Source organism: Buteo buteo, chromosome 10 (genome assembly GCF_964188355.1).
Source record: "Buteo buteo chromosome 10, bButBut1.hap1.1, whole genome shotgun sequence".
Classification (NCBI taxonomy): Eukaryota; Metazoa; Chordata; class Aves; order Accipitriformes; family Accipitridae; genus Buteo; species Buteo buteo.
Window position 1 is genome coordinate 4,377,114 of NC_134180.1, and position 27,922 is coordinate 4,405,035.

General features: G+C 61.4%; 2 protein-coding genes across 5 annotated transcripts; both read right to left on the minus strand.

The window, feature by feature from the left end:
- Positions 1-509: 509 nt before the first annotated feature.
- ZNF414 (zinc finger protein 414) lies at positions 510-9,414 on the minus strand. 4 transcript variants are annotated; one of them, XM_075038131.1, is made up of 9 exons: positions 9,323-9,414; positions 4,482-4,606; positions 3,930-4,034; positions 3,736-3,843; positions 3,384-3,489; positions 2,587-3,122; positions 2,169-2,219; positions 1,313-1,471; positions 512-1,026 (listed from the first exon to the last, which is right to left on the minus strand). In XM_075038131.1, the coding sequence occupies exons 2-9, from the start codon at positions 4,549-4,551 to the stop codon at positions 950-952; spliced, it is 1,212 nt and encodes a 403-aa protein (XP_074894232.1). In that variant the 5' UTR covers positions 4,552-4,606; positions 9,323-9,414; the 3' UTR covers positions 512-949. The 4 variants fall into 4 exon arrangements, with proteins under 4 accessions (XP_074894236.1, XP_074894233.1, XP_074894232.1 ...); XM_075038133.1 differs by having other exon boundaries at positions 513-1,026; positions 3,930-4,031; XM_075038135.1 differs by lacking the exon at positions 2,169-2,219 and having other exon boundaries at positions 510-1,026.
- Positions 9,415-10,983: 1,569 nt separating this feature from the next.
- On the minus strand, positions 10,984-27,857 carry MYO1F (myosin IF). Its single transcript, XM_075038138.1, has 28 exons — positions 27,738-27,857; positions 23,601-23,738; positions 21,528-21,617; positions 20,949-21,043; positions 20,219-20,306; positions 19,906-19,995; positions 19,611-19,742; positions 19,399-19,533; positions 19,191-19,323; positions 18,607-18,803; positions 18,393-18,473; positions 18,130-18,216; positions 17,885-17,971; positions 17,438-17,605; positions 17,262-17,347; positions 16,793-16,874; positions 16,582-16,688; positions 16,136-16,234; positions 15,918-16,062; positions 15,620-15,734; positions 14,760-14,929; positions 14,481-14,626; positions 13,998-14,144; positions 13,768-13,916; positions 13,405-13,488; positions 13,064-13,280; positions 12,559-12,725; positions 10,984-12,461 (listed from the first exon to the last, which is right to left on the minus strand). The coding sequence occupies exons 1-28, from the start codon at positions 27,738-27,740 to the stop codon at positions 12,385-12,387; spliced, it is 3,315 nt and encodes a 1,104-aa protein (XP_074894239.1). The 5' UTR covers positions 27,741-27,857; the 3' UTR covers positions 10,984-12,384.
- Between the last annotated feature and the right edge of the window lie 65 nt (positions 27,858-27,922).

Consider the following 27,922-nt stretch of genomic DNA (forward strand, 5'->3'; position numbering starts at 1 on the left):
AGTTTGGAGCAAACTTTTCACCTCGCTGGGATGGGGCTGGCACCTGCGCAGGCAAAGTGGGACCTGGGGAGCCCTGGGGTGAGAACGTGGAGCTGTGTGGCTCCCACGGGGGGGGGGGGGGGGGGTGCAGGGGCCTGTGCAGCCCCCCCAGGGCTGGGGACCAGGGCACAGTGGAGCTGTTGGGATGGGGCAGGAGCCCCATATCTCCACTCGCTGCCCGGTGCTGGGTGGCCTGCTGGCACCTCTGCCTGCGGTGGGGTTGGGACAGGCACGGAGGCTGGCTGGGTGCTGGACAAGGAGACTGGAGTTCTGCCCCGGTTTGGGTGCCCAATCTGGGTGCTGGGATGCAGGTGGCAGAAGCTCCAACTCTGCTTCTCAGGAGCTCTTCGTGGTTTGGAATGTGTTGATGGGCTGGGGGGGGGGGGTGGCAGGCAGCACCCCTTCCCTTTCCCCTTCCCTAAACCTGCGCAGGCTGGGATACATACCCCCTGCCCCCCCCCACCATCTGCCCCCTCCTTAAGGGTAACATCACTCCCCCATCAACCCCAGCCGCCGCAGGGACTGACAGAGGCTTTCCCAGCAGCTGCTCCTGTACAATTCCCATTTATTATTAGGAGACCTTATTTCAGAGAAGTCCACTAACTCCTGAGCAACCTACCGGGCTCCCCCCAGAGCCCCTGGAGCTGAAGCAATGAAACCTTTAGGGGAGGGAGACATGGGGTTCCAGGTGCTTAGAGTTTCCAAAAACAAAAGGGAGGGTAGAAATTCAAGAGAAAAAAAAAAAAACATCCGCCCCTCTGCCACCCCGTGCTGGGGGATGCTCCTGGTACCCAGAAGGGGTCCCTATCCCAGCGCAGTGGCATGGGGCTGTGCAGTGCCCCCCTGCCTGGCTGGGGCGGGGAGAGAGGGATGGGGAGATGCAGGAGCAGTTCCGTGGGAGCCGAGGGCATCAGAGCTGGGAGTACAGGGAGTTCTCCATCTCCGGTGTCAGCTTGGCGTGGAAGGAGGCGAGGCCCACCCCGAAATCTGAAGGGAGAGGGAAGAGAGCAGTCAGCACTGCGGCCCAGACCCTTGCACCCTGGCTCCCACGGGAGGCTGCTCAGGGGCTGGGGAGGGCATACGGACCCCCCCCGTGGCATCGCTGCAGGCTGGGAAGCCAGGAGCCAAAGCCCAGCGTCCACCCCAGCAGCTGATCACCCCCCTCCAGGACAGAGGGGTACGCGTTGTCCATGCGGGGCAGATCAAGCCCGCTCCCCACCAGTATCCCAGCAGTTGGGGGTCCCTCCTGCCACCTCCCCACCCTGGGCCGTACCCATCTCTGTGTCCAGGCGCCCGGGTGGCGGGGGGTTCTTGCGGTGGTCCTCGATGTGCAGGGTCATCTCCTCCCGCGAGGCGGTGGAGTAGGGACACTGCATGCAGGTGTAGCGGCCCCGCGTGTGCTCCCACACGATGCGGCTGTTGGAGGAGTGCCCTGCAAGGACGGGCGAGGAGGGAAGCACAGTGCTCGCCCGTCGGCCCCCCGCCACGGCCTGGGGGGGCTGTGCCCAGGAGCCCCCACCGCCGGCGGGAGCCGTGCGAAGCGGTGCGGGGCAGGTGGCCCCGGGTGCCGGTTGCATCGTGCTGGGTGCCACGGGGCTCGGATCGGCTGGTGCTATGGGGGCAGGAGCCCCCCTCCGCTCCGAGTCCCACATGCACGGAGATCCCCTTCCCAAGGGAGGAACCCCAAATCGGGGAGCAGGGAGCGAGGCTGTGCCCCCTGGTCCTGACCTCCCTTTGGCCATCGTCTCTCCGCATCCCATGGAGCAAAGGGCAGCGGGTTCCAGCCCGGCCTCAGGGCTGGGGCGACTGGGAAGACTCAAGCCCAAGCAGCTGCTGCAGCTCCTTCTCCTGCTGCTTCTGCCCTTGCGTGCCGGAGGAACCAGCTTGGGCGATTCCTGCGGCTGGGGGGGGTGCAGCTGGCAACCCCCCCCATCTCCCAGCCTACCTAGGCAGCATCCCCTCTCTGCGTGGCTCCCAAAAACGAGGGAGCCCGCCCTCCCCCTCTGCTCTCCGGGGAGCATCGTGGCACCTCGTGGGGCCTCTCCCATCCCCTGTGGCCCCCCCCTACCGCCCACCAACCGCCCCCCAGTGACAGAAAGCAGCCCCCAACCAGTAGGTGCCAAACTAACCTGGAGTCACTCCTGAGCCAAAGCATGGGAGGAGTGGGCTGACACTCACACCTGCGGAGGGAATCGAGGGGCAAGACAAGCATTAGGTCTTCCCCTCCCTGGGGGGGGGACACGTGGGAGGGCAGGCCTGGCCCGGCCCCCCCGCCTCGCACCCCCAGCACGCCGGGGAGCAGCAGGGCTGGGAAAATTTAGAGGCTTGTTTTTGGTGGTTGCTGGTGCTTTCTCCAATTGAGCATCCCTATGGGTGGGATGGAGGGGTGGGGTGGAGGTGGGATGGGGCCAGGGGGGGGCCAGGGTGGCCCTGCGTGGGGCTGGGAGGAGGGGGATCCTCGGCTGGCCGACGGTGGGTCCTCCTCCGGGAGCTGCTGGTCAAGGCGGGAGCAGAAGAAGGTTTGCCCGAACGGCCCCGCGCGCTCACCTTGGCTTTTCTTCCAGACGGCATTGGAGATGGGGGGGCCGTGGCCCGGCACGTAGGGCCGGAGGCGATGCTGCGCCGGGGGCTGGGGCAAGCTGTAGGGCGAAGGGTGCACGTAGGACAGGAACGGCCCCGGCACCGAGGAGGGGGGTGGCCCCGAAAACCGAGTCAAGGACGACGGCCCGAAAAGGCTGGGTTCCAGCAGCGGAAAGGGGTGGGGGGCCGGCGAGACCAGCGGCAGGGCCTCCAGCGAACCGGGCAGCTCGGGGAGGCTGGTGGGGAGCGTGGCGGGGGCCGCCGGGGCAGTGTCCACGCCAGGGAGGATGGCTTCTTTCTCCGGGGGCCGGATAACGCTCGGGAGCTTGGGCAACCCCTCGGGTGGCTTGGCCGGGGGTTCCTTCTCCAGGGCAGAGGTAGCAGGCAGGACGGGCTTGTCGGCTTTGGGGGGTGGCGCGGGGTTGCTGGCGCTGTCAGAGCAGACGTGCAGGTGCTTGAAGAGGGAGCGGTGCGTCCGGAAGCGCAGCATGCAGTTCTCACACCTGCGGGGCCGAGGAGGCAACGTCAGCGGCGACGCTCCCCTCTGCATCATCCCCCCAGCCCCGGCAACCCCAGCCCCGGGGGTCTGCCGTTGAGATGGTGGTGGTGGTGGTGGTGGGGGGGGGGTCTGCAAAGGTGGGAGCCCGTGTGCTTGGGGCTGTTTGAGAGCTGCCGGGTGCCCCCGGATAGGTCACGCCATGGGAGGTGTCTGCAGGGAGATGGCAGGGTGGCACGGGATGGGGACGGGGACCAGCGGGACTCACTTGAAGTAGCGGTTTGGCTTGTAGTGCACCTTCATGTGGGCCATGAGGTCCTGCATGCTGGGGAAGGTCTCTGTGCAGCCCAGCGTGGGACAGTGGAAGGTTTTGCCTAAGCAAAGAAATAGGGCAGAGATTCAGCAACAGCCCAGCTGCGCTGCACCCCCTGGGGCTGGGGGTAGCCCCACCAGTGGGTCTCCAGCACCTCCCACACTCTCCCCATTCCCATCTGGTGCTGGGCAGCATCTCCTGGAGGTACAGGCACCACCACCAGTGCTGCCTCAGCTTCAAGCCCCGCTTTGCCACCTCCCAGGCGAAAAAGGGCACCCCGGAGCGATGCGGGGTGTCCTGGCCTTACCCTCGAGGGACTGCGTGGGTCTGTAGTGGACCTTCAGGTGGTCCATCAGCTCCTGCATGCTGGGGAAGGCCAGTTTGCAGCCATAGCTCGAGCACTGGTAGTGCTTCCCTGGAAGGAGACAGATCCGTTGGCCTCGTTCCCTTGCCCCGGCCATTGCCATCACCTCTCTGGGGCAGGGCTGGGGCTCAGCTCACCTGGGACAGGTCTGCGCTTCAGCGGCCGCAGGTCTGGGGCTGGGGTCCCTCCGCTCCCTGCCACCAGCATGGGGCCACCAGGCAGAGCCGCTTCGCTGCAACCTGCTGGGGAGAGGCCGTTAGGCAGCAGGCGCCAGCTGCCGTGGGCAGAAACAAGCCTTGGCCCCTGCCTAAACCACCTCCCTCTTTGCCCTCCTTCCTACCCTTTACAAAGAGGGGCTCAGGCAATTGGGGTCTGGCTTGGAAGGGGCCAGAGAGGCAGGAGCCCTCCAGGGTGGTTAGAGACAGGAGGGTCTTTGCTCTAGAAAAAGCTGCTGGTATGAAGGCAAAGCTTGCTGGCACCTTGAACACACGGGGTGATGCCACGTGTACACCCCTGCACAACCATGTGCACCCATGCACAGCCACGCAACCCCTCAGGGTGCTCCCAGCCAGCCCTCTGGGTGGGATTTGGCCAAAGGGACCACATAGCAACAGGACTGAAGGCTTCTCCCCCCTGTCCTGCAGTGACTCCTCTCACCAACCCCCCCTGCCGTGGCACAACGGACTCACCTGCCCCCTCTCCGGCATATTTACCCCCCAGGGAGAAGGTGGGCACAGCCTCGTCCTTCTCCGTCTTCATGGTGGTGGGCACGGGGTGAGGCACGCACTGCTGACGGCGTCTTCTCCCGGCGATGCTATACCGAGCGCAAGGGTGAGAGGTTAAAGCCTGGCAAGGAGCGATGTCGACTGCCTCTTCCTCCTCGGTTCCCCGACTGCCTCCTCCTCCTCCTCGGTGCCCCGTGGCTGTGGGACTGACCCTCCTGCCTGGGGACCTCCAGGCCTAAGCTGGCAGGAGATCCCGGCTTCACAAGGCTCTGCAGCATCTCTGTGGGGTAGACACGCTGCAATGGGGCTTTAAGTGTGGCCCCCCAAGGGGAGCAGTGGCCAGGCTTTGAAGCCAAAGCTGTCATCATCCCTTCCTGCTTCTCCCACCCCAGGGGTGGTCCACAAAGCCCCCAAAAGGTCCCCCTCCAGCTGCCATCCGGCACAGCCTGCCCCACGCATCACCAGACTCCCACTTTGTGGTAACATACAGCCCACAGCATCTGTAGTCAAAAATCCCCCCCCAAAACCCACAGGACCCCCCCCAAAGCAGGGACTGCAGGAGCTGCTCCAGCCTCTCTTGCTCCCAGCTGGGCTGGGGTCTTGATGAATGCTCCCCCCACCGGCTCCCAACCACAATTTCAAAGGGTTTTCCAGCCGAGAAGAGCAGCAGGTCCCATTGCATGACCAGAAGCATTGGCAGCAGGGCCCAATGCTGAGGTGTGTGTGAGGACAGTTCCTTCACACAAGCTATGTCAGATGGGCCCCAAAATTAAATCGGCTTGGCCTCACAGAGCCTCGGCATGAGGCTTCGACGCGCAAAAGCCAAACAGTAACTCCCAGCAAAAAGCAACCAAAAAGTCCCTCACTTTGGGAGATTTCTCACAGTGTCTTAATGTCAAAGTTAAAAAGAAAAGAAAACAACAATAATAATGATAACAACAACAACAATAATGATAATAATAATAATAATAATAAATCATCAGTGCCAGGGCTGCAGAGTGGCCGCAACATGTACATCTGCAGTCGGTTAGAGGGTTAATGTTTCCCCAAGAGCTCAATGACTCCCAAAGCAAATGTCCCTTGGGAATCTCCCCAGAGATCAGCCTTGCTGGGTGCAATGAGGTGCACCCGCATCCAGCCCATCCCTCCTGGCCTTGCTGGACCTGACCTGCCCGTTAGCATCTATTCAAGAGGCATTTTCTGAGCTTTTCCGCTCCAGCCCAGCTCCCGGCCGGTTGCACACAGCCGGGCTTTAGCCTGGCAAAGACAGGCTCAGCGGCTGTTACTGCAGCAACCGGCAGTGCTGGGATTGCAACCCATCAGGCAATAAATCAGAGGCGGGGGGGGGGGGAAATCCATGCGGGATTATTTCTCTGGCTGCCCCCAGGCTTGCGCCTTTGTTTGGGGGTTGCATTGCTTTTTTTTTTGTTTTGTTTTTGTTTTCTCAGCTCAGCGGCTTCTGCTGGCGCTGTGGGATGCAACCTGCACCAAGGCTGGGACCAGCTGGAGGGTGGGTCGGCCACAGAGCAGGGGGTTTGGGGCAGAGCCAGGGGCTGATCGTGTCCCAGGAGGGGAAATTCAGCCCTGACCGGAGGGGTTGGTTTGCTCGGTCTGCACGAAGCAGCATGGCCAAGACAGGGTAAACACCGCGCAGAAAGTTCACAGCAGTTTTGATGGAGCTCTGTTTTATCAGGAGAGGGAAATGCAGTTTTTGGTGGGAAAAAAGGTCTTGGGAATCTTCTTTTGAGGGAGAAAGCATTAAAAGAGTCGAGGCAGGGCTGCATCTTCCTGCTCAGCCCCTTGTGCAGCGTTTCGGTGGCCATCCCTGGAGCCGCTGAGCTTTGGTGCTCCTGGAGCACTGCCTGATAGCACAAGTCCTTGAGACTAGTGAACCTCCCTCCAGGTCCCCACTTCCCCACTGGAAACGCTGACTCTGGATCAATCCCTGATGCCACTGCCTGTCCCCAGGGCCTGCTGACAGTGCCCCGGGGACCGATGGTCTCCGACAGCCTCCAGATGAGGCCGTAAGGCAGCAGGATGCCCGCGCCCACCCCACTGAGAGCTCAGCTGGAACACAGGCAAGTTTTTTCAAGAAACCAGGAAATTCTTCCCTGGCAAAATTGCAGCAGGGCTGTCATCTCCCAGAGCAGGGTGCTCTGACCTCCCAGTGCTCCAGGGTCAAACCCAGCGGTGCCTTCAGATGTTACAGCTCTTGCTGAAACCTCCCTCCGCTCCCTCTCAGATGTGCTGTCTGATGCCGCTCTCCATTTCCCAGTTGCAGGCGGTACCCCAGTAATGCGTTTTAAGCTCATTTTTTTTTCTCCAGAAAAGCTGGGAAAATGCTTCTTGAGCAGATGCTAACGGGCAGGTCCAGTGAGGGCAGGCGGGATGGATGCAGGCAAACCTCGCTGCAGCCAGCATGCCTGCACCCGCCTGCACCCGGCTTGCGGCCCCACCGATGTCCCACCAGAGCAAAGCTGTTCAACGCGGGTGTGTTTTTGGCAGCAAACATGACAGCAGCACCGTAGCATCGCGGTATGCTCGGCCCAGGCCCTGGTTTTCAGGGAGCTGGTGCCACCTGTATCATTTTGCTGTCATTTGTCACCTCCCACGGGATGGTGTCCAACACTTTTCATTCTCCAGGACCCTCTATTCTGCAGCCCTGAGCATGATGCTCTGGCCCAGGTGCCACTGACCTGCGACTGTCCCCAGCCCCAGTGACCCCACATGGCCACTGGAGATGTGACTCCCCCAGTGCTGGTGCAAACCCTGCTCTGGAAACCCAAATCGTGGAGCCACGGCAAATTCGGTGTTGCTTTTCGCAAGGGTTTTCCTGCCACAGGTCCAGTCTCCCTGAAAACCTGCTGGCACCAAACTCCCTCGCTCCGGCTGCCGCGGTGAACAGGGACCCTGGAAAAATCCTTTCAGGGAGCTGACAGCAACGAGGGTGAGGAGGAGGGTTTGCAGTTACTGGTCACCCAAGAGCAGCCTCCTGGTGCTGATTCAGTTAATAATTAATACAGCTCATCTCTCTCAAATGAACCAGGGGGTTTATACATATCGCCAAGCACAGAAGACTTTTACAAACCCTCCCCGGGAGGATAAATAGGACAAATAATCCTATTTGAGCATCTCTGCGTGGTCTATGGCCAGAGGTTGCAGAAGCTTCCCAAAATGCAGCTCCTCGGCGTAGGAGAGAGAGACAAAGACTCCGAACAAGGGGCTCATGTGATCGCTCAGCCGGTGAGCGCCGAGCGGCGCGGAGGGAGGAAGCACAGGCTGTGACAGCAGCACGGCTCCTGCCAGCACGGCGAGCCCCCCACCCACCCCAGCACACGCTCCAGCTACCGGTCACGGGGGTTAAAATGCATGTCATAAATTAAAATGTACATCATAAATTCTCCTGTTGCCTTCAGGTATCACAGGGAGCCCTGCAAGAGTTGCTGGGGGGTGGGGAAGATGCACTGGGGCATCTCTGCTGCCCGGCAGCCCCTGCTTTGCGATGCCCACTGCAACTTAGGTGCCCTAATCCCAACTTGGGCTGGAGCAAAGCTGCTGCCTTGATGTTTTAATATTTTATCCCTCCACCTGGCCCCGAGGGCAGGCTCCCTGCTTTCCAACTCAGAAAATCTGCCCGGAGAGCCCCGCAGAGCCCACTCCGAACCCTGCCACAGCTGCTGCCGGTGGCAGCGTGGGCATCCCAAGGGGGTGAGTGCTGAGCCTCGCGCACAGCCACCGTGCCACATCTCCACGGAGGATACGGGGGCAGCTTGGCTGAAGCCTTTCGGTGGTTCCTTGGGAAACATCTTTCAGCCTTCCCCCCAGAGCCGCCCTGGGCAGCCTGGGGGTCTCTGCCATCCCCCTGGCTTTCTCCAAGCCATCAGCGACCTGGGTGGCATGTGAATGGGGAAGAACCATGCTGCCGTTTCCCCACATCCCCGCACCATCCTGGTGCCCACCTTTACCTGCTTGCCCACAACCAGCCGATCCACTAGGCTACATCAGCTCTTCAGCTGGAAAAAAACCCCTCTCTCCTTTTGGGAGCCATCTGGGGAGGACGGACCCTCATCCCTGAGCCTGGACAAAGTTGTCCCCCGAGCCGGTGACCCTGGTCCGGCTTAAGTTCACACCACGGCCAAGGTGTGGGAAGCCCCTCGCTCCAGCAGCGGACGAGCAGCCGCATCCCCAGCCCCTGACAGCAACAAAGCGGCTCCCACGTGTGTGGGAAGACGGAGAGACCGTGGGGAGACCCTGGTGGGCGCAGCCTCAGGATGCTCGGGGTGGTGAAGCGGGTCCCGCTGCTCCCACGGGCCACACACGCCTCCAAAGTCCGGGGGGGCTAACAGCTCCCGTGGCTACTAGCTGTCCTTGTGCTACTAGCCCCACAGGTGGCAACCCCCTGGCTAGCAGCCCCCCCCCCATGGATAGCACCTCCACGGCTAGCGGTTTCTGCGGCTAGTAGCCCCCCATGGGTAACACACCCGTGGCTACCAGCCCCTGTACACAGCAACACAGCCCCCATGACTAGTCGCCCCACGGCTAGCGGCCCCCATCACCTAGAGCCCCCCCCCCCCCCCGTGGGCAGCAGCCCCACAGCTAGTGCCCCCCCCCCTCTACGGGCAGGGCAGCTTTACCCGGACCCCCTCCCCAAATCCCCGGTACACGTCCCATCTCTCTGCAAAGCCCCGGGGCCCGCTACCACGGCTGCCCCACCACCCCCGCGGCCGGTACACCCCCCCCCGTGGGGCCGGTTCTCCCTTCCCGGTGTCCCCCGTGCCCCCCCCACCTCCCTTCCCCTCACGTACCGGGGCTGCGGCGGGGCCGGCGCCGCCCGGAGCGCGCATCAGCGGCGGCGCGGCCGCGGGGCCATTTTCTGTGTGGAGCTGTCGCGAGAGCGGGGCGGGGGGAGAAGAGGAGGAGGAGGAGGAGGACCGGGGGGGGGGGGGGCGGCGGGTGGTTCAGCCCGGCCCCGCCCCGGCCCGGCGCCCCCCCGGCTGTTTTTTCCTGTGTGTTTTTGCCCCCCCCCCCCCCTCGCCGAGCGGTTGGAATATCCCGGGGGGCTCGGAGCACCCCGGCGGCCTTCAGAGCACCCTGAGCCCCTTAGAGCATCCCGGGGTACTCCCAAGCCTTCTGGAGCTCCCCAAACCCCTCAGAACACCCTGGACCCCAACTTAGAGCACCCTGGACCCCCCCTTAGAGCATCCCAGGGTACCCCCAAGCCTTCTGGAGTTCCCCAAACCTCTCAGAGCAGCCTGGACCCCCCCTTAGAGCATCCCAGGGTACCCCCAAGCCTTTTGGAGCTCCCCAAACCCCTCAGAACACCCTGGAGCCCCCCCTTAGAGCACCCCGGACCCCCCCTTAGAGCATCCCAGGGTACCCCCAAGCCTTCTGGAGTTCCCCAAACCTCTCAGAGCAGCCTGGACCCTCCCTTAGAGCATCCCAGGGTACCCCCAAGCCTTTTGGAGCTCCCCAAACCCCTCAGAACACCCTGGAGCCCCCCCTTAGAGCACCCCGGACCCCCCCTTAGAGCATCCCAGGGTACCCCCAAGCCTTCTGGAGTTCCCCAAACCTCTCAGAGTAGCCTGGACCCCCCCTTAGAGCATCCCAGGGTACCCCCAAGCCTTTTGGAGCTCCCCAAACCCCTCAGAACACCCTGGAGCCCCCCCTTAGAGCACCCCGGACCCCCCCTTAGAGCATCCCAGGGTACCCCCAAGCCTTCTGGAGTTCCCCAAACCTCTCAGAGCAGCCTGGACCCCCCCTTAGAGCATCCCAGGGTACCCCCAAGCCTTTTGGAGCTCCCCAAACCCCTCAGAACACCCTGGAGCCCCCCCTTAGAGCACCCCGGACCCCCCCTTAGAGCATCCCAGGGTACCCCCAAGCCTTCTGGAGTTCCCCAAACCTCTCAGAGCAGCCTGGACCCCCCCTTAGAGCACCCTGATCCCCCCCTCAGAGCACCCATGACCCCCCCTTAGAGCATCCCAGTGCCCTCTGAGCACCACAAGTTCCTTGGAGCACCCTGGATTCCCGGGAGCACCCCAGATTCCTGGGAGCACCCCGAGCCTGTCAGATCACTTATGGCCCCTAAGAGCAGCCCAAGTCCCTTGGAGCCTCCCAGGACCCTCAGAGCAACTGAAGCCCCTCAGAGACCCCCCAAGTCCCTCGGAGCCCCTCAGAGCACCCGGAGCCCTTCGGAGCACCCCAGTGAGTGCCTGAACTGGCCCAGCTCCCGCTTGCCAGCAGCTCCGAGTGGGAGCATCCCACTTGCACAGCACCCACTGCCAGGGTGCTGGCCCCCCACCCCACCTCCCCCCTCTCCCCCAGCCCCAAAGAAGGGCTAGAAGGCACAGGAAGGAGTTTCCTAAATCCCCAGAGTTTCCAAAGCCCATTTTTTTCATTAAAATAAAACCAGAGGCTCTGACTGCTTCCCCCGCCGCCCGCCGCCGCCCCCCCCCCCAAGCTCTGCAGCGCAAGGGCTCCTAAAAACCTGTGATTTACAGAAAAAAATCACCCCAAGGACCACAAGGATTGTAAAAACCCGTAACGGGGAGGCCCAACCACCGTTTGCAGCGTGGGGCCGTGGAAGACTTCACATCCCAGCAGCCTCCTGCCTTGGGCCATCCCTACCCTGGGGGAAACAGGGTGCCCTGAACCCCTCCACTGCCCCCCCATTTCTGGGGCAAGGGGTCTGCCTGGCTGGGGGGGGGGGCAACCCCGGTGGGGGCTGCGGGAGGGAGAGAGGAAGAGGAGGGCTGGGACGTGAGGCTGAGGCAGGGCCGTGCGGGAGCAAGCTGTCGTCACTTCCTCCGGCTGTCCGGCGCAGCGGGGGGGAGCGGGGGGCAGGCAAGGACGAGCCCCGACATGTCGGCACCGTTCGTCCCTCTCCCTGCTGCAAAACTCCTGGAACAACCCCAGGTCGGACTCAGCCTCCCTTCCCAAGACCCCCCCACCCCAGCCCCAGCTGTCCCTCTTGTCCTGGGGGGGGTCTGAGCAGAGAGGGGCCCCCAAATCCCAAAGCTGTTGCAACCGAGGATGGAGGTTTCCACCCCATGTGTTGACCCTGGTCCCCCATGGATGAGACTCCCCCCTTGCCCTGCAAATCGTGGGGGTCCCAGCAGCCCTCTGATCACCATCAAAAAAAGCTTCTACAGCTCGGTGGGCTTTGGCTAAGCAGTCCTCGCGGCTTTTCCTATAAGAAATCGGGGAACGGCAATGGCACCCCGATCCTGCTGCACCCCGTTGCCCTGCTTTGCCTCACTGCTGCCCCAGCAGCTCCCGGCCGGCCGTGCTGAGCGGTCCGGAGTCACGCCGGGATGTGGAGACGCCTCAGCCAGGTTCCTGGGGGAGTTGGTTTCCGTATTCAGCTTCTTCTGGAGGGTTCAAGGTGGGGGGAATGGGGCCGCCTCTGACGTGTGTCTGCCCACGTCCCCACATGTTGACACGTGAGTGCAGGGCTCTTGTCACGGGGCCAGCGGGAACCATGGGCTGGCACCAGGGTGAAATACAAACTCCAGGCTCAATTTCTGAGTCAGACTGAGATTTGTTGAGTCTGATTATTTACGATAATTATTAACAATAATCCTATTTATACCCCAGAATCACCGGAGCAGTCCCACTCCCAGGGTACGAATAAGCAGCAAAGAGCCAGTCCTCTCTGCAGGGAGGCCACATCTAAACCAGCTGCGGGATTCAGTGGTTGGCACCGGCACAGCCCGGCTGCCGGCACAGGCCAGGGGGGCTCGTAAGGCAGCACCCGTGAGATGCCAACGTTGGCGGAGAGCCGCCGCAGAGCCACGTTTCGGCACTGCCTTGGCAGAGGTGGGGTGGGAGGATGGCGATTCCCTCCTTGCCTCCGGCCATTGCGCCCGGCTCAGATCTTCTGCACGTAGTTCCCAGGGAAAAGTCCTTCCTTGCCGTGTAGCCGGCCTTTCCACCAGCCGGAGATATCTGGGAAGGGGAGGAAAAAACAAAGAGCTGGGTCAGGCGTGGTGCTGCCACAGGGCACGGTGGGGAGAAGCTGGTTAGGGCAGGAATCTGGCGGTACCTTCCAGCAGGATGTCGATGATGTCCCCCACGTTGAAGCTGAGCTCATCCACGTCCTGCCCGATGTACTGGTAGAGCGCCTGGCAGCGCGGCACGGCCGCCTTGGGCTGCGGCTTGGGACGCCTAGCCGGGGGCGGCCGCTGGCTCAAGCTTCGCCGGCGCTGCATGCTGCGGGGCCGGGAGAAACGGCGTTCACACCGGGGAGGGCAGGAAGGCGCGGGATGCGCCGCACCCTCCTTCCCATCCCGCTCTCCCCCACCAACGGGATGCTCTGTGCATGCAGCGTGGGTGGGTCTTCCCAGTGCGGGGACTGGGAGAACTGGGTTGTGCAAGAGCCTGGGAGATGATGTCCTGCCAGCAAAGCTAGATTGCCCAGACCTGGTCGGGCCGTTGCTCCGTTGGGCAGTCAAGCTGCTCAGAGGGGAACGAGCATCTCCCGGGGCTGGCAGCAGTGGGAGGGGAGGATGGGGCAGGGAGGGGGTCACCGGCACGGGTACAGGACCTACCCAGCCACCCCCTGGTCAGGCACATTGAGGAAATCCATGTTCTGCTCGGACGGGGGTCGCGTCTTTGTCTGGCGGCTGGGGTTTCGGGGGGGAAGCGCCGCAGCCGGTGGCCCCCGCGCCTGCTTCTGGGATGTCGTGTAGGTGTCCCGCTGAGCCCGGCTGTTGCTGCGTGGGAACTGGGGTGCCCCGTTCCTGCAGGCTCCTGGAGGATCCCGCCCTGGGATGGTGCATTATAGGGGGCCCATGCTCAGCCTGCACCCCCCCCAGGACTGCAGCGCTGGCTGGATCCAGGCTGGGGTCTCCCCTCCCCAGCAACCCCCCCTTGGCACTGCCTTTCTCACCTCTGGGTGCTGGTGGGGCGCTTCGGGAGGGTGCTGGATACCTGCTGCCACCTCTGCTCTGCGTCGCTCCCTTCCTCGTGGGCTCTAGGGGGGACACGAGCCCCCTGTTAGGTGATGGTCTTCAGAGCCAGCTGGAGGGGGGGCCTGTCCCCGCAGTTTGTACCCAGCTGCCCTTTTCCCTGAAACGCCCTGTGCTGCCCCATCACCCAAGCAGAAGCAGGTCTCTCCTGGGTGAAACGAAACCCCGCAGGACCGGGGCACGCGCTGGCTCACCCCAATGTTCCCAAGCCTCCAGCTGTGCCCTGAGGCCCCAGCGCTCCTGTCCCCCCTCCCCGCCACCCCCCCAGGCACCCCGGCACTCACTGGCATTCCTGGGGAGCCCATCCCCAATGGTGACCGTAAGGGTTTTGCCTCCGGCTTTGAGGGTGGCCACGTCGCCCTGTCCTCTGACAAAGGTGACATTGCGGGTGCCGCCACCACCCCAGCCCTCCTTCTTCACCCGAAACTGTAGTCTAGGGGAGAGAGAGAGGCCGTGAGGCCACAGTGACAGGACTCTGTCCTCCTTTGTCACATCTCCCGGCCTCCATCCTTACGTGTCCTTGAAGGAGAGGCACAGCTTGGTGCGGGTGAGCTCCTCGTAGCGTTTGCACAGCAGGCTGATCAGCTCCGTCTTGAAGATGGACTCCAAGAAATTGTCGGCATCTTTCTCATGGAGGATGAAGAAATCATCCTGCCTGGTGCTGGAGAAGCAACCCCGGTGCAGGGGCATCAGCCATGGGGGGGCAAGGCTGGTGTCAGCCAGCACTGGAGGGGAGCTGGGACGCCCATTGGGCCTGGATCCACCCCGAGGAAATTTGGAGGGTGATTTAGCTGGAAATCTCCCTGATTTCCAAAGCCCCATCTGCAAAGCACTCTGCGAGGAGCCTCCTCCCCACAGCCCGATGCCTGCCTGCCTCCATGGGCGAGGGGCTGGGACCCGGCCGGTGGCACCAGAGGATGAAGAGGCTGGTGCAGCTGATGGATGAAGCCTGACTGCGTGGACCCCCCCAGTGCGGAGCCCATGTTAAGGGACGCACCTCAGCGAGACGCCGCTCACCGCCTGGAGCTCCACCTTCTTCTTGAGCACCTCCTTGATCTGTCCCTTCTCAGGACCTTTCTTCACCTTCTCCCGCCCGATCAGGTAGAAGTACTTGGGGGTGAGGATGAAGTCCCGCTTGATGGGCTGGGAAAGGGCAGAAGCAGGGGGTGAGGGGGTGTTTGGAGGGGGGTACAAGCCCCCCACACCCCTCCCACACAAGGGCAGCCACCATGAACCACAGCTTGGTCTGTCCCAAGCCCCTGGCAGATCCACGTACCTTGAACCTCCGGTCGTACTTAGTGACGGAGTCGGCAAAGTCTATCCGCTCCCGCTTGGCCAGGAATTGGCGCAGCTCCGGCCGCTCCTCCATGCCCAGGTAATCGCCCACGAAATTCCTGTTGATGCTGTTCCTCCTCCTCTCTTTGAAGTTGTAGAGGATGTTGGAGGCTGTGAGGGACCCCGAAGAGATACTGGTCAGATGGGGCTCTGCGCTGGCAGCTCAGTCCTCAGCCCCTGCCCGCCTGCCCGGCCAGTGCCTGCCCTCCCAAACTGGCTGTGGGAGCTGTGGGAACTGTCACACGGATCGTGGCAGCAAGAAGTGGGGCTCGTTTTATGCCATCGGAGGAATCCAAGCTGCTTGAGCTTGGCTGGCTTCAAAACCCATTAATTGCCTTCAAAAAACCTTGTCCTGTGGGAAGGAGGGAGGCAGCTGCTTTCTGGGTTTTCCTTGATTTTTCACTGCACGCTTGGGAGGGTGGGAAAACACCCGTGATGGGTTCAGGCAGTGATCACTGGCCTTTCCCATCCCTCTGCAAATGTTGACTCCCAGCTACTCCTCTCCATCCCTTTGCAGGCAATGAAATGCAAAGCGAGGCAGCGCAAGGATCTGGTTTCTGTCCTATGGCCCCTCCCAGGGCTGGAAATAGGAGCAAGAAATCCATGTCCTCCTTTAAGACATAGGAAAAGACCCCGGGTGTCTCATGGTCCAGTCCATCCTCACCCCCCTTCCTTGTTAGTGCCACAATTACGAGCCAGGCTGCCGCTTTCCTGCCGCTCTGGCAGCTGGGCTGTCCCCAGCAAAGGGCACCCTAAAAGGGGTGCTGGCGTGCTGGTGTCCCCATCCTTGCCTGGCCTTACCCTCTTCTCGCATCTGCTCATACTTTCGGATGGCAATGTGCCGGCGCCAGGCCTTCTGGATCACCCGGGCGAAGCCGTCGAATTTTCGCTCCCGCATCTCTTCGAGAAGAAATAGCTGGGAGGGACACAGGGTGCTGAGCACGGCTGGCCAGGGGCCACCAAGACCCAGCTGTGTTGCTTCTACTGCACATTGGCACCCCAAACCCTCCCCAGCGTTGCCCAAAGCGATGCTCAGCTGTGTGCAGTGTCCCTCGGGGATGCAGGGATAAGGAGCAAGGAGCAGAGCCGGATCACCTACCGATTCAGGGTTCTTGACAAACACCTTGCTCTGACCCATCTGGTACTGGTCTGGGTCCATGTTGACGGAGCGCAGCAAGTGCTGCACCCCTTGCCGCTCGTCCCCGCGCCAGGACGGCCACGTCTCAGGGGTGAGGATGGCATAGCTGTGGGGAGAGGGGATGTGAGTCACGGCCAGGCTGCAGGAACCTGCCATTCCCCATCCCGGTGGTCACTCACCGTTGCAGGAATTTGTGGAAGAGGCGGCGGTAGGCGAAACCTGCCCGGCGCACCCGGATGTTTTCCTTCAGCCCCAGGTACTCGACTTGGTGCTTCACCCTGCGGAGCCGGGAGGGACACGCTCGGCGTGGGATGGCAGGTCAGTGGGGGACCTGCTTGGGCCCTTCAGCCGCTGCTTTGCACAGGGATGCCCGTGGTTGTGCGTGTGTGAGAGCTTCTTTGGGCTCAGATGGAGCCTCTGGATGATGCATGTAGAGGGGCATGTGTCCCCCCGCACGCTCCTCAGCACCCACCTTGTGCTCCCCTGGGTCTGCAGGCAGCACAAAGGGACCAGCCCGGGGGTGCAGTTTTTGGAGGAATGCCACTCCTGGCCACATCTCCACGGTTGGGTCCCATTCCCCGGGGCTCTGTGGGCTCCCTGATACATCACGAGGGGCCTCTGTTACCTGCTCTCCTCCCAGTCCCGGGGTTTCTTGGTCTCGTTGGGCTTGATGCAGCGTATGTAGTGTGGCGTGCACTTCATTAGCGTGTTCACCAGGTCGTTGGCCTGTTTCTGTTGCAAGGATTGACGTCTGTAGCATTAAAGGCATTGGTGGGAGCCCATCACCCTGCTGCTGCCCCAGAGGCAGTTACTGTCCTGCAGCCTCCGGGACGTACCTTGATTTTGGAGCCTGCGGTGGTTGGTCGTCCCTTTTTGTCAGAATCAAGCTTTTCTGGGAAAAGCATCCGGATGAAACCGCTGAAAAGCAGGTGACAGTCCCCAGGTGAGAGCTGCCAGGGTCCCCAAGCTCAGCACATGCTGAGCTGAAACCAGCTCCAGCTCTGCTTTCTGCTGCTTGGAAATCCTGCACCATGGCTGAGCCCGTCCCCCCCGACTACCCCCAGGCTGAGCAGGATTGGTGCTGGTGGATGAGCACCGCCCAGCCCCGCAGCCCCTGGGTGCCACTGCGCTCCAGGGGGGATGCCGCTGGTCCCCACAGGGCGATGCAGGATGCTGAGCACCCTGAGCTGTGGCTCCGGCAGAGGCAGGACCAGCAAAGCTTTATGGTCTGGATGTTGAGGATGCTGCCCTCTGCCCCAGCCCTTTTGGGGTGGCTTCTGGGACCACAGCTCTGCCAGGACTCACTATTCACTGCTCTGCATGAGCTCGATCAAGTCCGTGAAGAGCACATCCCGGTTGCGCTCACAGAAGCCGTTCACGTCATAGGAGACCTGGGGACAAGGAAGGCAGCTCAGCCCCGTGCTGCTGTGGCCAGGGCCGTGGAGTGTGGGATGTGGGATGTGGGGCGTGGGGTTCCATACCTTGCCTGCGTAGTGGTGGATGACGAAGCCTGAGCTCCAGCTGTTGAAGTGCTCGTGGGTGCCCACAGCTGCCTGCAGCTTCTGCAGCAGGGTCTGGTCCGCCCCCTCGCCGGTGGCGTGCATGGTGGCACAGACGTCATCCAGGACACTCATGATCCCAGGGGGGTTCTGGGAGAGGGTAAGCGAAGCCATGGGTGTCCAAAGGCTGTGGGCAGGGCCCAATCCTGCATCTGGCTGTGCTCAAGTGCCCCACACTGGTCAAAGCTGCTTCATGCTGAACTGCAGCTTAGATGAAGGACGCAGAGCTGCTGCTCTCCCAGGGATGCTCCCCGGCAGGACCAGCTTCTGCCACCCATCCTTGAGAGCACCCAGCCCATCCAGCACGCCTCTCTCTGGGTGCCTCGGCTCCCTGAGAAAGCCTCCCCCGGAGGAGGGGACCCCACTCACCAGCTTGTTCTCTATCAGGTCGCACACCACCTTGTTGTTGAAATACTGGATCTGGGTCCACTTGATCCCCTCCTGCACGTATTCCTCCTGGGGAAGCACAGGGAGAGTTAGGTGGGCCCCTGACCCATGGCATATGCTGCAGCCCCCCTGATCCAGCCATGGTGCCAGGACTGGCTGGTGGCAGGGGTGTGCAGGGTGCAGGAATCGGGGCACTGGTGCAGCCCCGCAGCCCAGCCCCTCTGTACCTGCTCTGCTTTCAGGGTCAGCTCTATGAAGATTTGCTGTAGCTTCTCGTTCACAAAGTTAATGCAGAATTGCTCAAAGCCATTTTTCTGCAAAAGGACAAAAGGTGAAAGAGAAGATGGGATTGAGTTGGCTTCTGCTCCTCTCACCGCATTCAGGCGACCCCAAACAGCAGATAACAGCCCCCTGCTCCAGCCGCTCTCCTTGCTGTGGGAGCAGGGAAGGACATTGCCCAGCTGGGCTCCTACAGCAAAGCACCACATACCTGGAATATTTCGAAGCCATAGATGTCCAGCACCCCGATGCTGTACTCCTCATATGGCTTCTGCATAGCCCGGTTGATAGACTGCAGGGAGAGATGGGATGAGCCACCGTCATCAGGGCTGTAGGGCAGTGGGGCTGGCTGAACGCAGGAGCGGATGGTGAGCATCCCCTCCACGCTGCAGCCACGCTTGGTCCCGCCTGCCAGGACCACGCACCTCCACGAGAAAGTCGAAGATGCGTGCGTAGAGCCCCTTGGCCAGGGCATCTCGGGTGTAAGCCGCCTGTTCCACGTTGAGGGTGACGGTGATGGACTCAGAGCGGCCGCCCCACTTGCTGTCCATTTTCCTGCTGGTGACCTTCTCGTTGAGGCGGTCCTGGTCGATCCCCAGCAGGTAGGCAGGGAAGGCCAGGGCTGGGCAGAGTGGGGGAGGGCAGTCAGGGCTGCCTGCTCCCTGTAGACCCCTGGCACGCTGCCCGCAGGCGCTTGCTGGACCCCCCCCAGCCCCATCCGAGTGCAAAGGACAGCAGCGGTGCAGCAACCGGGGATGTGGGATGTGGTCCTCCCTCAGCTAAATCACAGCAAGGGACTCCTGGCATCTGTCCCCTTGCTAATTAAGCGCTGGTTGTGCCATTTGCTTGCTGCCTCAGTTTCCCCATGTCTAACGTGGGGAAGATGCTGACACTGCCTCTCTCCTCTGCCAGGGGATTTGTGCTATGAAGAGTCCGCAATTCATTGCCAAGGGTCTCTGCGAGCATCCCCACTTGCCCCCCCCTGGAGCAGGGGAAGTTGGCTACTCACAGTCAGCATTTTCCACTCGAGCATAGTTGCCTTCCTCCCGAAAGCTGATGTTTCCCAGGTGGAGGATCCCAGCCACGATCTGCAGCACCAGCTGCTGCTCCTCACCCCGGATGCCGACGACCTGCATGGCGTTCTGGGGGTGGGGGGAGCCCGTCAGCCCCTGCCCTGCTGCTGCTGGCTTTGGGGACTCCCCCTCCCAGGCACTCACCATGGTCTCATGGAAGTCACTGCGGTCATCCGTGCCCTCCACCTGGTACGTGTCTGACTGGTTTAGGTAGTAGTAATAATCGGGGCTCATGATGCCCAGGTTCTGCCGCTGCTCTTGGGACGCCCCTTCGATGAGCTGGGAGAGAAATGGGAGCTGAGGTTACCCGGCCCCTGGCCTCCGCGGCAGCCCGGCTGGCTGTGTGCCCCCCATACCTGATAGTAGATGTGGAAATTCCTCTCGCACTCATTCTGGTTCACCACCCGTGACTTCTCCAGCAGAAAGTTGGAGATCTTCCCCCCGTCGGGTTCGCCGCCCCGGCTGAACTGGATCTCGAAGTACTTCCCCTGCCCCGGCACAGCTCCTGCTCAGAGTTATGGCCCTGGCCGGCGGGACTCCTCGATCCCCCCAGCCCCAGCTCCAATCCCCGTCCTCCCACCACACTAGGAACGTTGCTGGGACAGATCCTGGCTGTGGCGCTGACCCTCTGCACCCGCCCTGGTGACTTACAAAGCGGCTGGAGTTGTTATTCCGGACGGTTTTGGCATTTCCAAAGGCTTCCAGCAGTGGGTTGGACTGCAGGATGATGTCCTTCACGTGCTGGGGGCGGAAGAGGGAGAGGGCTGAGCAGGGGGGCTGCACGCCTGCACCCCGCTGCAGCAGCCCTGCCTTGGGGCTGGGGACAGACCCAGGGCTTTGCATGTCCCCAGCCCTGGAGCTGGGGCTGCTCCGTGTGCCACCATCAGATGGGGGGAGCGAGGGTGGTGGGGAGCGGTTGGGAGGTGAAGCGATGTGTGGCTTTAAGGGTGGGGGGTAGACATACCTGTACTTTCTCGCCACCCCCGGACACTTTGGAGATGTAGCCCATGATGTATTTCGCTGCCACTGTTTTCCCGGCCCCGCTTTCTCCACTGTGCAAACGGCAAAGCAGAGGAGACATGAAACGGCCTCACCAGAGTCGCCCATCCTGGGGTGCTTTGGGGTGGGATGCTGGAGCAGGGCTGGGGGGTGACAGCGGGTGACGGGGGCTGTGGCCTCCCTCCTGCTGCGTAATCTGAGCGTGTGGCAGCACTAGTGCCAGGGACGGGGCTGCCTGGGTGCTCTGGGGGTGCTCTGGGATATAAGCAGGGCTGGAGCAAGGCTGGGTGAGGAGCTGCTCCAGGAGATGTTGGATTTCTTATTGCTGGATTTTGGAGGGGAGGAGGGACACTTGGGAGCCTCAAGGGGAAGTCTCTGGCCTTGCCCCACATCCTGACCATTTCCCTTGCAACACTCAGCCGGAAAGGTGCATTGCACAAGGCTCGGTCCCTGCCTGGGACAACCTGGTCACAGCCCCAGCTGGTGCTCGTGGCCCAGGACATTGGGGTCCCTCCAGGCATCCCCACACGCTGGGTCCCCCAGGACCCACCACTGGGCTTCAGCCACCTCTTGCTGCTGCCCAGCTCCTGCGTTTAGCCGGGATGCCCCCAGGGTGTGGGGAGAAATGGTGATGGGGGCAGCCGGCCCCAGAGTGGTGGCACAGGGTCCCCAGCTGCGCCCCGCGTACCCCCTACCTGATGATGACGCACTGGTTTTCCCCGTCGATCAGCATATTGCGGTACATGTTGTCGGTCAGGGCGTAGATATGGGGGGGATTTTCGTACTGAGCCTAAACGGGGGACAAGGACAGCAGCGCTGAGCACAGAGCAGCCATCAGCTCCCCGCCCTGAGTCCCCTCCCCAAATCCCCTTAACTCTGCCCATGCATTACACAAGGCAGTGGCACACAGCAGGAATGGGGAATTAGTCTCTTGCCACAAACATGAGCTAATCAGCAGCATGTCAGATGTTTTTTTAACTCTCCCCTCCTCTTTGGGAAGCTCGTTGTGGCAGAGCTAGTCACTCAGGCTGCATTTTACCATGTTTGGGTTGCTCTGGTGTGTATTTATGAGCTGAATTTCCCAGGAATGTGGATTTGCTCCTAAGTCTCATTACTGACTCTCCATCAATCTGTTTGGGAGCGCTGACCCCTGCAGCACCCAAAGGGCTGGGGAGGATGGGGACACTCATGGGACAACCTCCAGGTGTTTTGCACCAAATTAAACCAAAAGAACCCTCGGCCAAACCCCGCCAGCTGGCACGCAGCAGCCTCACCGCCCCCTGGTACAGCTCGATCTCCCGGTCAGTGAAGTACGGCATCTGCTTGAAGGGGTTGACGGAGATGAGCACCGGCCCAATGTAGGTCTGAGTGGCAGGTTAAGGTCTGTGTGTCCTTTCTTGTGTTCCCCCTTCCTGCTGTCCCTTCCTGCCCTGGAGGCAGCGTCAGTGAGAGCAATGGCAGGAAGGTGGTTGAGGAGGGTCCCTGCCTCATCCTGGAAGCTGCACCAGGAAAATACCATGAGGGTTTTCAGCTCGGGTGCAGGCAGAGCTGCTGCCATGACTCGGTGCTCTCCTGGCCACGGGGCCCCAGTGTTTCGCTCCCTCGTCCCCGAGGTGTTGCCCACAGAGTGATCAGTGCAGCGAGAGTATCCCCCTCAGCTCCCTGGCCTCTGGCTGAGGATCGGCTCCAAAACCGGCATTTCCAGCATCCCACATCCTCCTGGAATTCACCCTCTGCTCAGCCGCTCATGCTCCATCTGTGGCTTTTGCAGCAGGAGATTGTGTCCATTTTACAATGAGGGAAACAGGCACGGAGAGGAAAAAAACCTGCCAGCTTCTGCCTTTCCCTGGCCACCCAGCCACTCCGCCTCCCTCGGCCCCTGCCTGCAGCATCCCCCAGTCACCCAGGTGTGGGCAGGGGAATGGAAAAGCGGGGAATTGTGCCTGGAAATGATGCAGCAGCAAGATGGAGATGAGCCCCCAGCACCCCGGGGCGGGTGCTGGGGAGATGGAGGTCAGGGATGGAGCAGTGCCATTGGGGTTACCCTGAGCCCTTGATGTCCTATTTTTGGCCCACCTGACAGTGCAGTGGGGAAAGAGCAGCCAAAAGGCAGGAAGAGGGTTTTTTCTGGGAAATGCAGAAGCGCGGGGCGTTGAGTCATGGCTAGACGGGAGCCCTGCGCGGCAGCACAAAAAAAGGAAGAAAGAGGCTGCATGGGGTATTTTTTTCCTCAAAAAAAAAAAAAAAAAGCCAACCCCAAACCCAACCCCTAAACACATTTAAAGCCCCAGGGCTGCCGAAAGAGCGGGGAGGATGGCTGCGTCACCGATGGCCCGGGACAGAGCATCGCCTTGTAAGGACAGAGTCTCATCTTCAAGGAAACCACAGCCACTTGCAGAAGCATGAGCAAGCGGCTCAGCCCCGTGCTCAGCCCCACTGCCACCTGAGCCCCTGCCATGCCCCGCTCTGCACGACAGGGATTTTGTCCTCTTCCCCATCAGAGCTGGCCACATACTGGAGCTGGGGTGCAGGCAAAGCATGTGCAATGGTGCCGGGGTGCTGAGCCAGCCGCATCCCCAGGCGGGTGTGGGGCAAGCAAGGCAAGGGCTCAACACCTGAAATCGTGGGTGTGGGGATATCCCCCCCATCCGCACCGCAGAGCCTGAGAGCTGCTGAGCCTCGTGCACGGCGCTCAGCAGGGTCAACTCTGTGATGGGAGCCAGCGACTGCAAAAGCCTCTGGGCTGGGGGATGGCGCAGCGGGGGCAACACTGGGCAGGGTGGGAGCTTTGCGCCCTGTGCTGGCTTGATGGTGTCCCATGTGGCCTGACACCAGTGGAGAGTGATGGGTGGCACCTCATCCCCATGTCTGCAGGGATGCTCCTGCTCCATCCAGGGTTTGCTTGGATTTGCTGTGGGTGCAGAGCTGCCAGGGCATGCTGTGGGTATCGGGGGGGTTGGCTGACAGCAACAGGGGACGATGGCCACTACTGCCACTGGGGTCTGGCCCCCTTGGCACAGGCAGGTGGGTCTCCAGTGTGCAGGAGCAGTGGGAAACAGCAGATGAGGGGCTTTGCTCAGTGGTCTTTGCCTAGGGCTTTGTGGCCACAAAGGAAGGACCAAAGCGGGTCCCAGGGCACGGCAGGATGCGGGTCACGGTTGCGGTCTCTCTGTCGAGCGCAACTCAGCTTGGGAATGGTGGCATTCCCCCAGCTTGTCCCACCACAGTGTGAGGATGGGATACTCTGCAAGCATTGGGGCAGCCCCAGTTTGGCCCACGCCCTGGCAAAGCCTTGGAGCACAGCCATGTTGCTCCCTGGCCCTGTCCCACTGCCCCGGGAAGGATACAAAGATGTAATCGTCCATAAATCGCTTCTTGAGGTTGTCCACGATGGCCTCCTCGGAGATCTTGGAGAGCAGGACCATGTCGTCCACGCCGCTCTGCTTGACATTGTGGCTCTGCCAGTGGAAGCGCTCCTTGCTGCCCTGCGGGGAGAGGGCCACAGTGACTGCACCGGGGCCACCACCGATGGAAAGGGGCTCCAGGCCTGGATCTGGCCCCAGCTCCCCCTGAGCTGCTGGTAGCTATAACTGGCCCCGGCTCCAGCCGTGGCTCCAAAAAAGGGTGCAAAGAGGGGTGTTTTGGCCACGCTGGGAACTTGCAAAGCTCAAAATCCCAGCGTTGCTGCCCTGGGCTTGCCCCATTCCTCTGGCTGGATCCTGCCTCACTGCAGGTCTGGCACCCTGGAGAGGAGCAGGCCTGGCACTGACAGCCTGCCGGCATGTTTGTAACATCACCCCTGCTTGCTATGGCGGTAACGAAGGACTAACGAAGCAACTGCTGTGCAGGCTCTGCTTATGAGTCAAAGGGGCAGCAAAAATAACCCAGGGGAAGGGCAAAAATTGCAGCTGGTGGGGGCATCCCCGGTACCGCACATCCTCCGCACCCCCACGTCCCCTCTGCACCAGGGCAGAGGTGTGACTGCATCCCCATCATCTTTTCCTCTCTGCCCAGGGAGATACCATCACCTGCTTTCCATCTGTCCCCCAAATCGCCCGGCTCTGTCCTCCGGGGGGCCATGGGGAAGCAGGAAAACTGTGGGCTATGATTTAAGCCATTGTGGGGCTAAACACAGCCTTGGGCTGGGAGGGGAAGGTAAGGTTTCACCGTGCCAAAAGAAAACTACTTAAAGGCTCCTTGTCTTTGATGCTGCAGAGGGAACTTGCTGAACACACCCGCGGTGCCCGTGTGGTCCCTGGTGCGGTGCCCAGGAGGGGACACCTCATCTGGACCTGCCAGCGGCTCCTCTGAGCCTGTCCCGCAGCCCCCGCGGTTCCGCTTTCACCCCAGTGCTCCCAACACCGATTTCACTTCTCCTCTCCCCATCACCCCCGGCCTCTTACTCTTTCCATTTCCCTTTTCTTCTCTTCCCCTTTTGCTTCATTTTCCTGCTAGCTCTCAAGATTTGAGGCCTCCAGACCCCCATGCCTTTGCACCCTCCTTTCGACCCCTGATTTTCACAGGCTGCCTGCAGCCCCCCTGCACCCACCCTTGGATGCTCGACACAACCCGGCACCATCGCGATGGGGGACGGAGAGACCGTCATGGAGCATGGAGGAGCTCAGCAGCATTGTGCTGCTCCCCCGCACTGCCTCCACTGCTGCTGGGCTGCTGGGCTTTGCAACCCAAAATACCATCCGTGCCCCCTCAAACCCCAAGTACAACTCAAGCTCCTGTAGCTGGTGGAGGGGCTTTTGGCTTCATTGTCCCACCACCTTCCCTTGAGATGCATGGACTTGGGTCAGCTCAGGGCGTCCAGAGGGGATCAGGGATGCTCACGCAGCCTGAAACCACGTGGGGAGCTTCTCCTCTTCCTCCTGTTTGTTGTTTATGGGCCTTTTTCTTGCCTTCCCCTCCTCTTCCTCCTCTCCCCTAATAAGCCACTAGAAAAGCCACCCAGAAAAATGCAGGGGGGCTCAGTCATCCACTCCAGGTCACCGTGCTGTCACCCAGGGAGCTGTCAGTGACCCCAGGGAGCTGTCAGTGACCCCAGGGAGCTGCCCAGCTTCAACCCAACCTGGCCAAAACCTGGTGCTTCAGGTGGAGAGGAATAGGTTGGGAGGAGCCCGTGGGGAGCCCGACACCTTGGTTCCCCGTCCCCTGCCTGCCTTGCCCTGACCCCTCTGGCACAGGCACCCTGGCCTCATGTGGCTGGTTATGGCACCAAATTAAGGCAAATATAAGCATTTCCTGTATTGCAAGCTTGGTGCTTTTGAGCTGACAACTGGAGTTTCTCCTTCAGTCAAATGACTGCTCAGACCTGTCAGTGGCAAGTGCGTGCCCTTGCAACACCTCCTCTTCCTCCGGGCGCAGGTTAGGTGCTTTCCTGGCTGAGCTGGGGCACCTGATGCAGCACAGCTGCAGGGAAAACACCAGCTCACTTTAAACGGAGGTTTTGTCCCGGATATCTGCAAGGCCATGGGTGTTTCCGCCCTGTTTCTGGGAGCACAAAGTCTGCCTGGCTTTCCTCAGCACATCCCAAGAGGCGGCATGGGGGGTTCGCAGGGCCAGGGCTCACTAAGCTGGGTAAAAGTCTTGTGGGGAAGATGAAGAGGAATGATGCTCCCTCAAAACTGTAGCATTGCCCAAAAGCAGCGTCCAGCGAGCCCTCGTGGGGTGGGGGCTGCAGGCGGCATCCCTGTGGGGAGCGGGGCAACAAACTGAATTTGTTTTCAGAGGTTTGGAGCAGCAGTTCCTCAGTCCCCTCCTCTGTCCCAGGCCAAAGCGAGTGATGAGCCAGAAAGCAGCGACTCAACAGCCTCCACCATGGGGGTCTCCAGGGAAGGGGACTGATGAGCAGCCTGGACCAAACACTATCCGTGAAGCCATTTCATCCTCAAGCTGAGTGGCGAGCAGCTTTCGGCAGCCCTTGGTCTGGGCTTCCAGGTGCAGTTTGCAGCCGCTTTGCACGAGGGACTTCGCTCTGACGGTGGTCCCATGCATGAGGGGTGCATTCATGGGGACCCCCAGGAACACCCCAGCCAAGGGCTGCGGGATGGGGACTGTCACCATCGCAACCACCGCCTGTGCCCGGGGCTGTGGATGCACCCGGTGCTCACGATAGGATTGCTGAGGCAGGGAGTGGAGTAGCCCTGCAGCAGCAATTGCAAAACATCATCTGTTTTTCTTCAAAGCTCAGGTCTGAACAATCAAAAAAACCCTGCAAGCCCCGAGTGGGGGGCGGACACAGCCCAAGGTGGCACCTTTTTTCTCGAGATAGGGCAAGCCCAGATGCAGCCAACACCTTAAAACCACCGGAAGCCTTGAGAAGAGCGGCGCGGGGTGTTGCATTGCTGTCACAACCCTGCAAGGTCTCAGGCACAGGCAGGGTTTCGGGATGGGGCATTTCCCCCAGTGTTTTGGGGATGGGAGCTGGCCCCAGACCTGGGGTCCAGCAGGGTTCAGGGTCATGGCTGCACAGACCTTCGCGAAGCCATAAAGCTTCTTCAGGTCTTGAGTGGCAGTGTGGAGGGGACGGTGTTTGCATCTTGTGGGGACAGCATCTGAGCAGTGTCTCAGAGGTGGCAACCGCAACTATGGGTGCGAAAAGGCTCTGTTTCAGCCTGGCCACTGTTCCCTGCCTGGCTGGGTTGAAAAATCTGGGCACAGCATCACTCCAAGACACAGAGGGAGCAGAGCCATGGGCTGAAGGACATGGCTGCAGCCCCACCTTGCAGACCCTTACTCCATGCCTGAGCATCTCCCTAATTTTGAGAGCTTTCACCTTTCTCTTCTGCCTCCATATCAACTTCCAGCCCTGGCCACCGCCCTTTCAGCAGCCCCACGTCCTGCCTGCAGCCCATGTTCCCTGCATGTTTCAGGGTGCAAGGTCCAACCCTGGGCACCAACACCCAGAGGGTCCTTCCTGGCTTGAGCTGGCCTGGAGGGTACAGCTGCCCCCAGCAGCCCCTGCCACCCCACTGCACTCTGCCTGAACACCCTGCTGGCACCATGAGCGCTGAAACCACAAACGCTGGTGGGAAGTTGGGCCAAGAGGAACACAAGGGTTCTCCTATGGGTACCGCACCAGCAACAGCAAAATCAAAACCACTTTGTGTCAGCCCAGCCTCACCACCTGGTGCCCTCCATCCTGCTCGGGTCAGTGCTCCTGAGACCACTGACCCTGCACCCAGCACCCATCCCCAATCCCCGGCTGCTCCCTACCACTGTACCCTGCTCCAGTGCCTCACCCAGCCCCAGCTCTGCTCCCCGTCCCCAAGCCGGGGTAGCACTGTCCCCTCTCCAGCGGGGACATTGGGTGGGCTCCTGCCACCTCCCGGAAAGCAGCAAGGCACCATGATGGGTGCAGGAGACGATAGGGCTAAGATAGCCCTGAGGTGGCAGGAAGAGAGGGTGACATCCCCAGGGTGCTAAAGGGAGACAGGATTGGGGGGGCGGCCAGCGACGGCCCCACTTGCACTCACCATGGTGTCCCTGCGTCTTGCCCCCCGGGGACGTGGTGGGTCGGGGCTCTTGTCACCGAGGGCCCAGGGCCATCCTGAAGCACTTTGCTTTTGTGTTTCTGCTGCAGCTACAAACCTTTTCCTCCTCCCACTTCCTCATTTTGTGCCGGTTTGCCGGGGGTGGGGAGGATGAGGGTGGCTCTCTG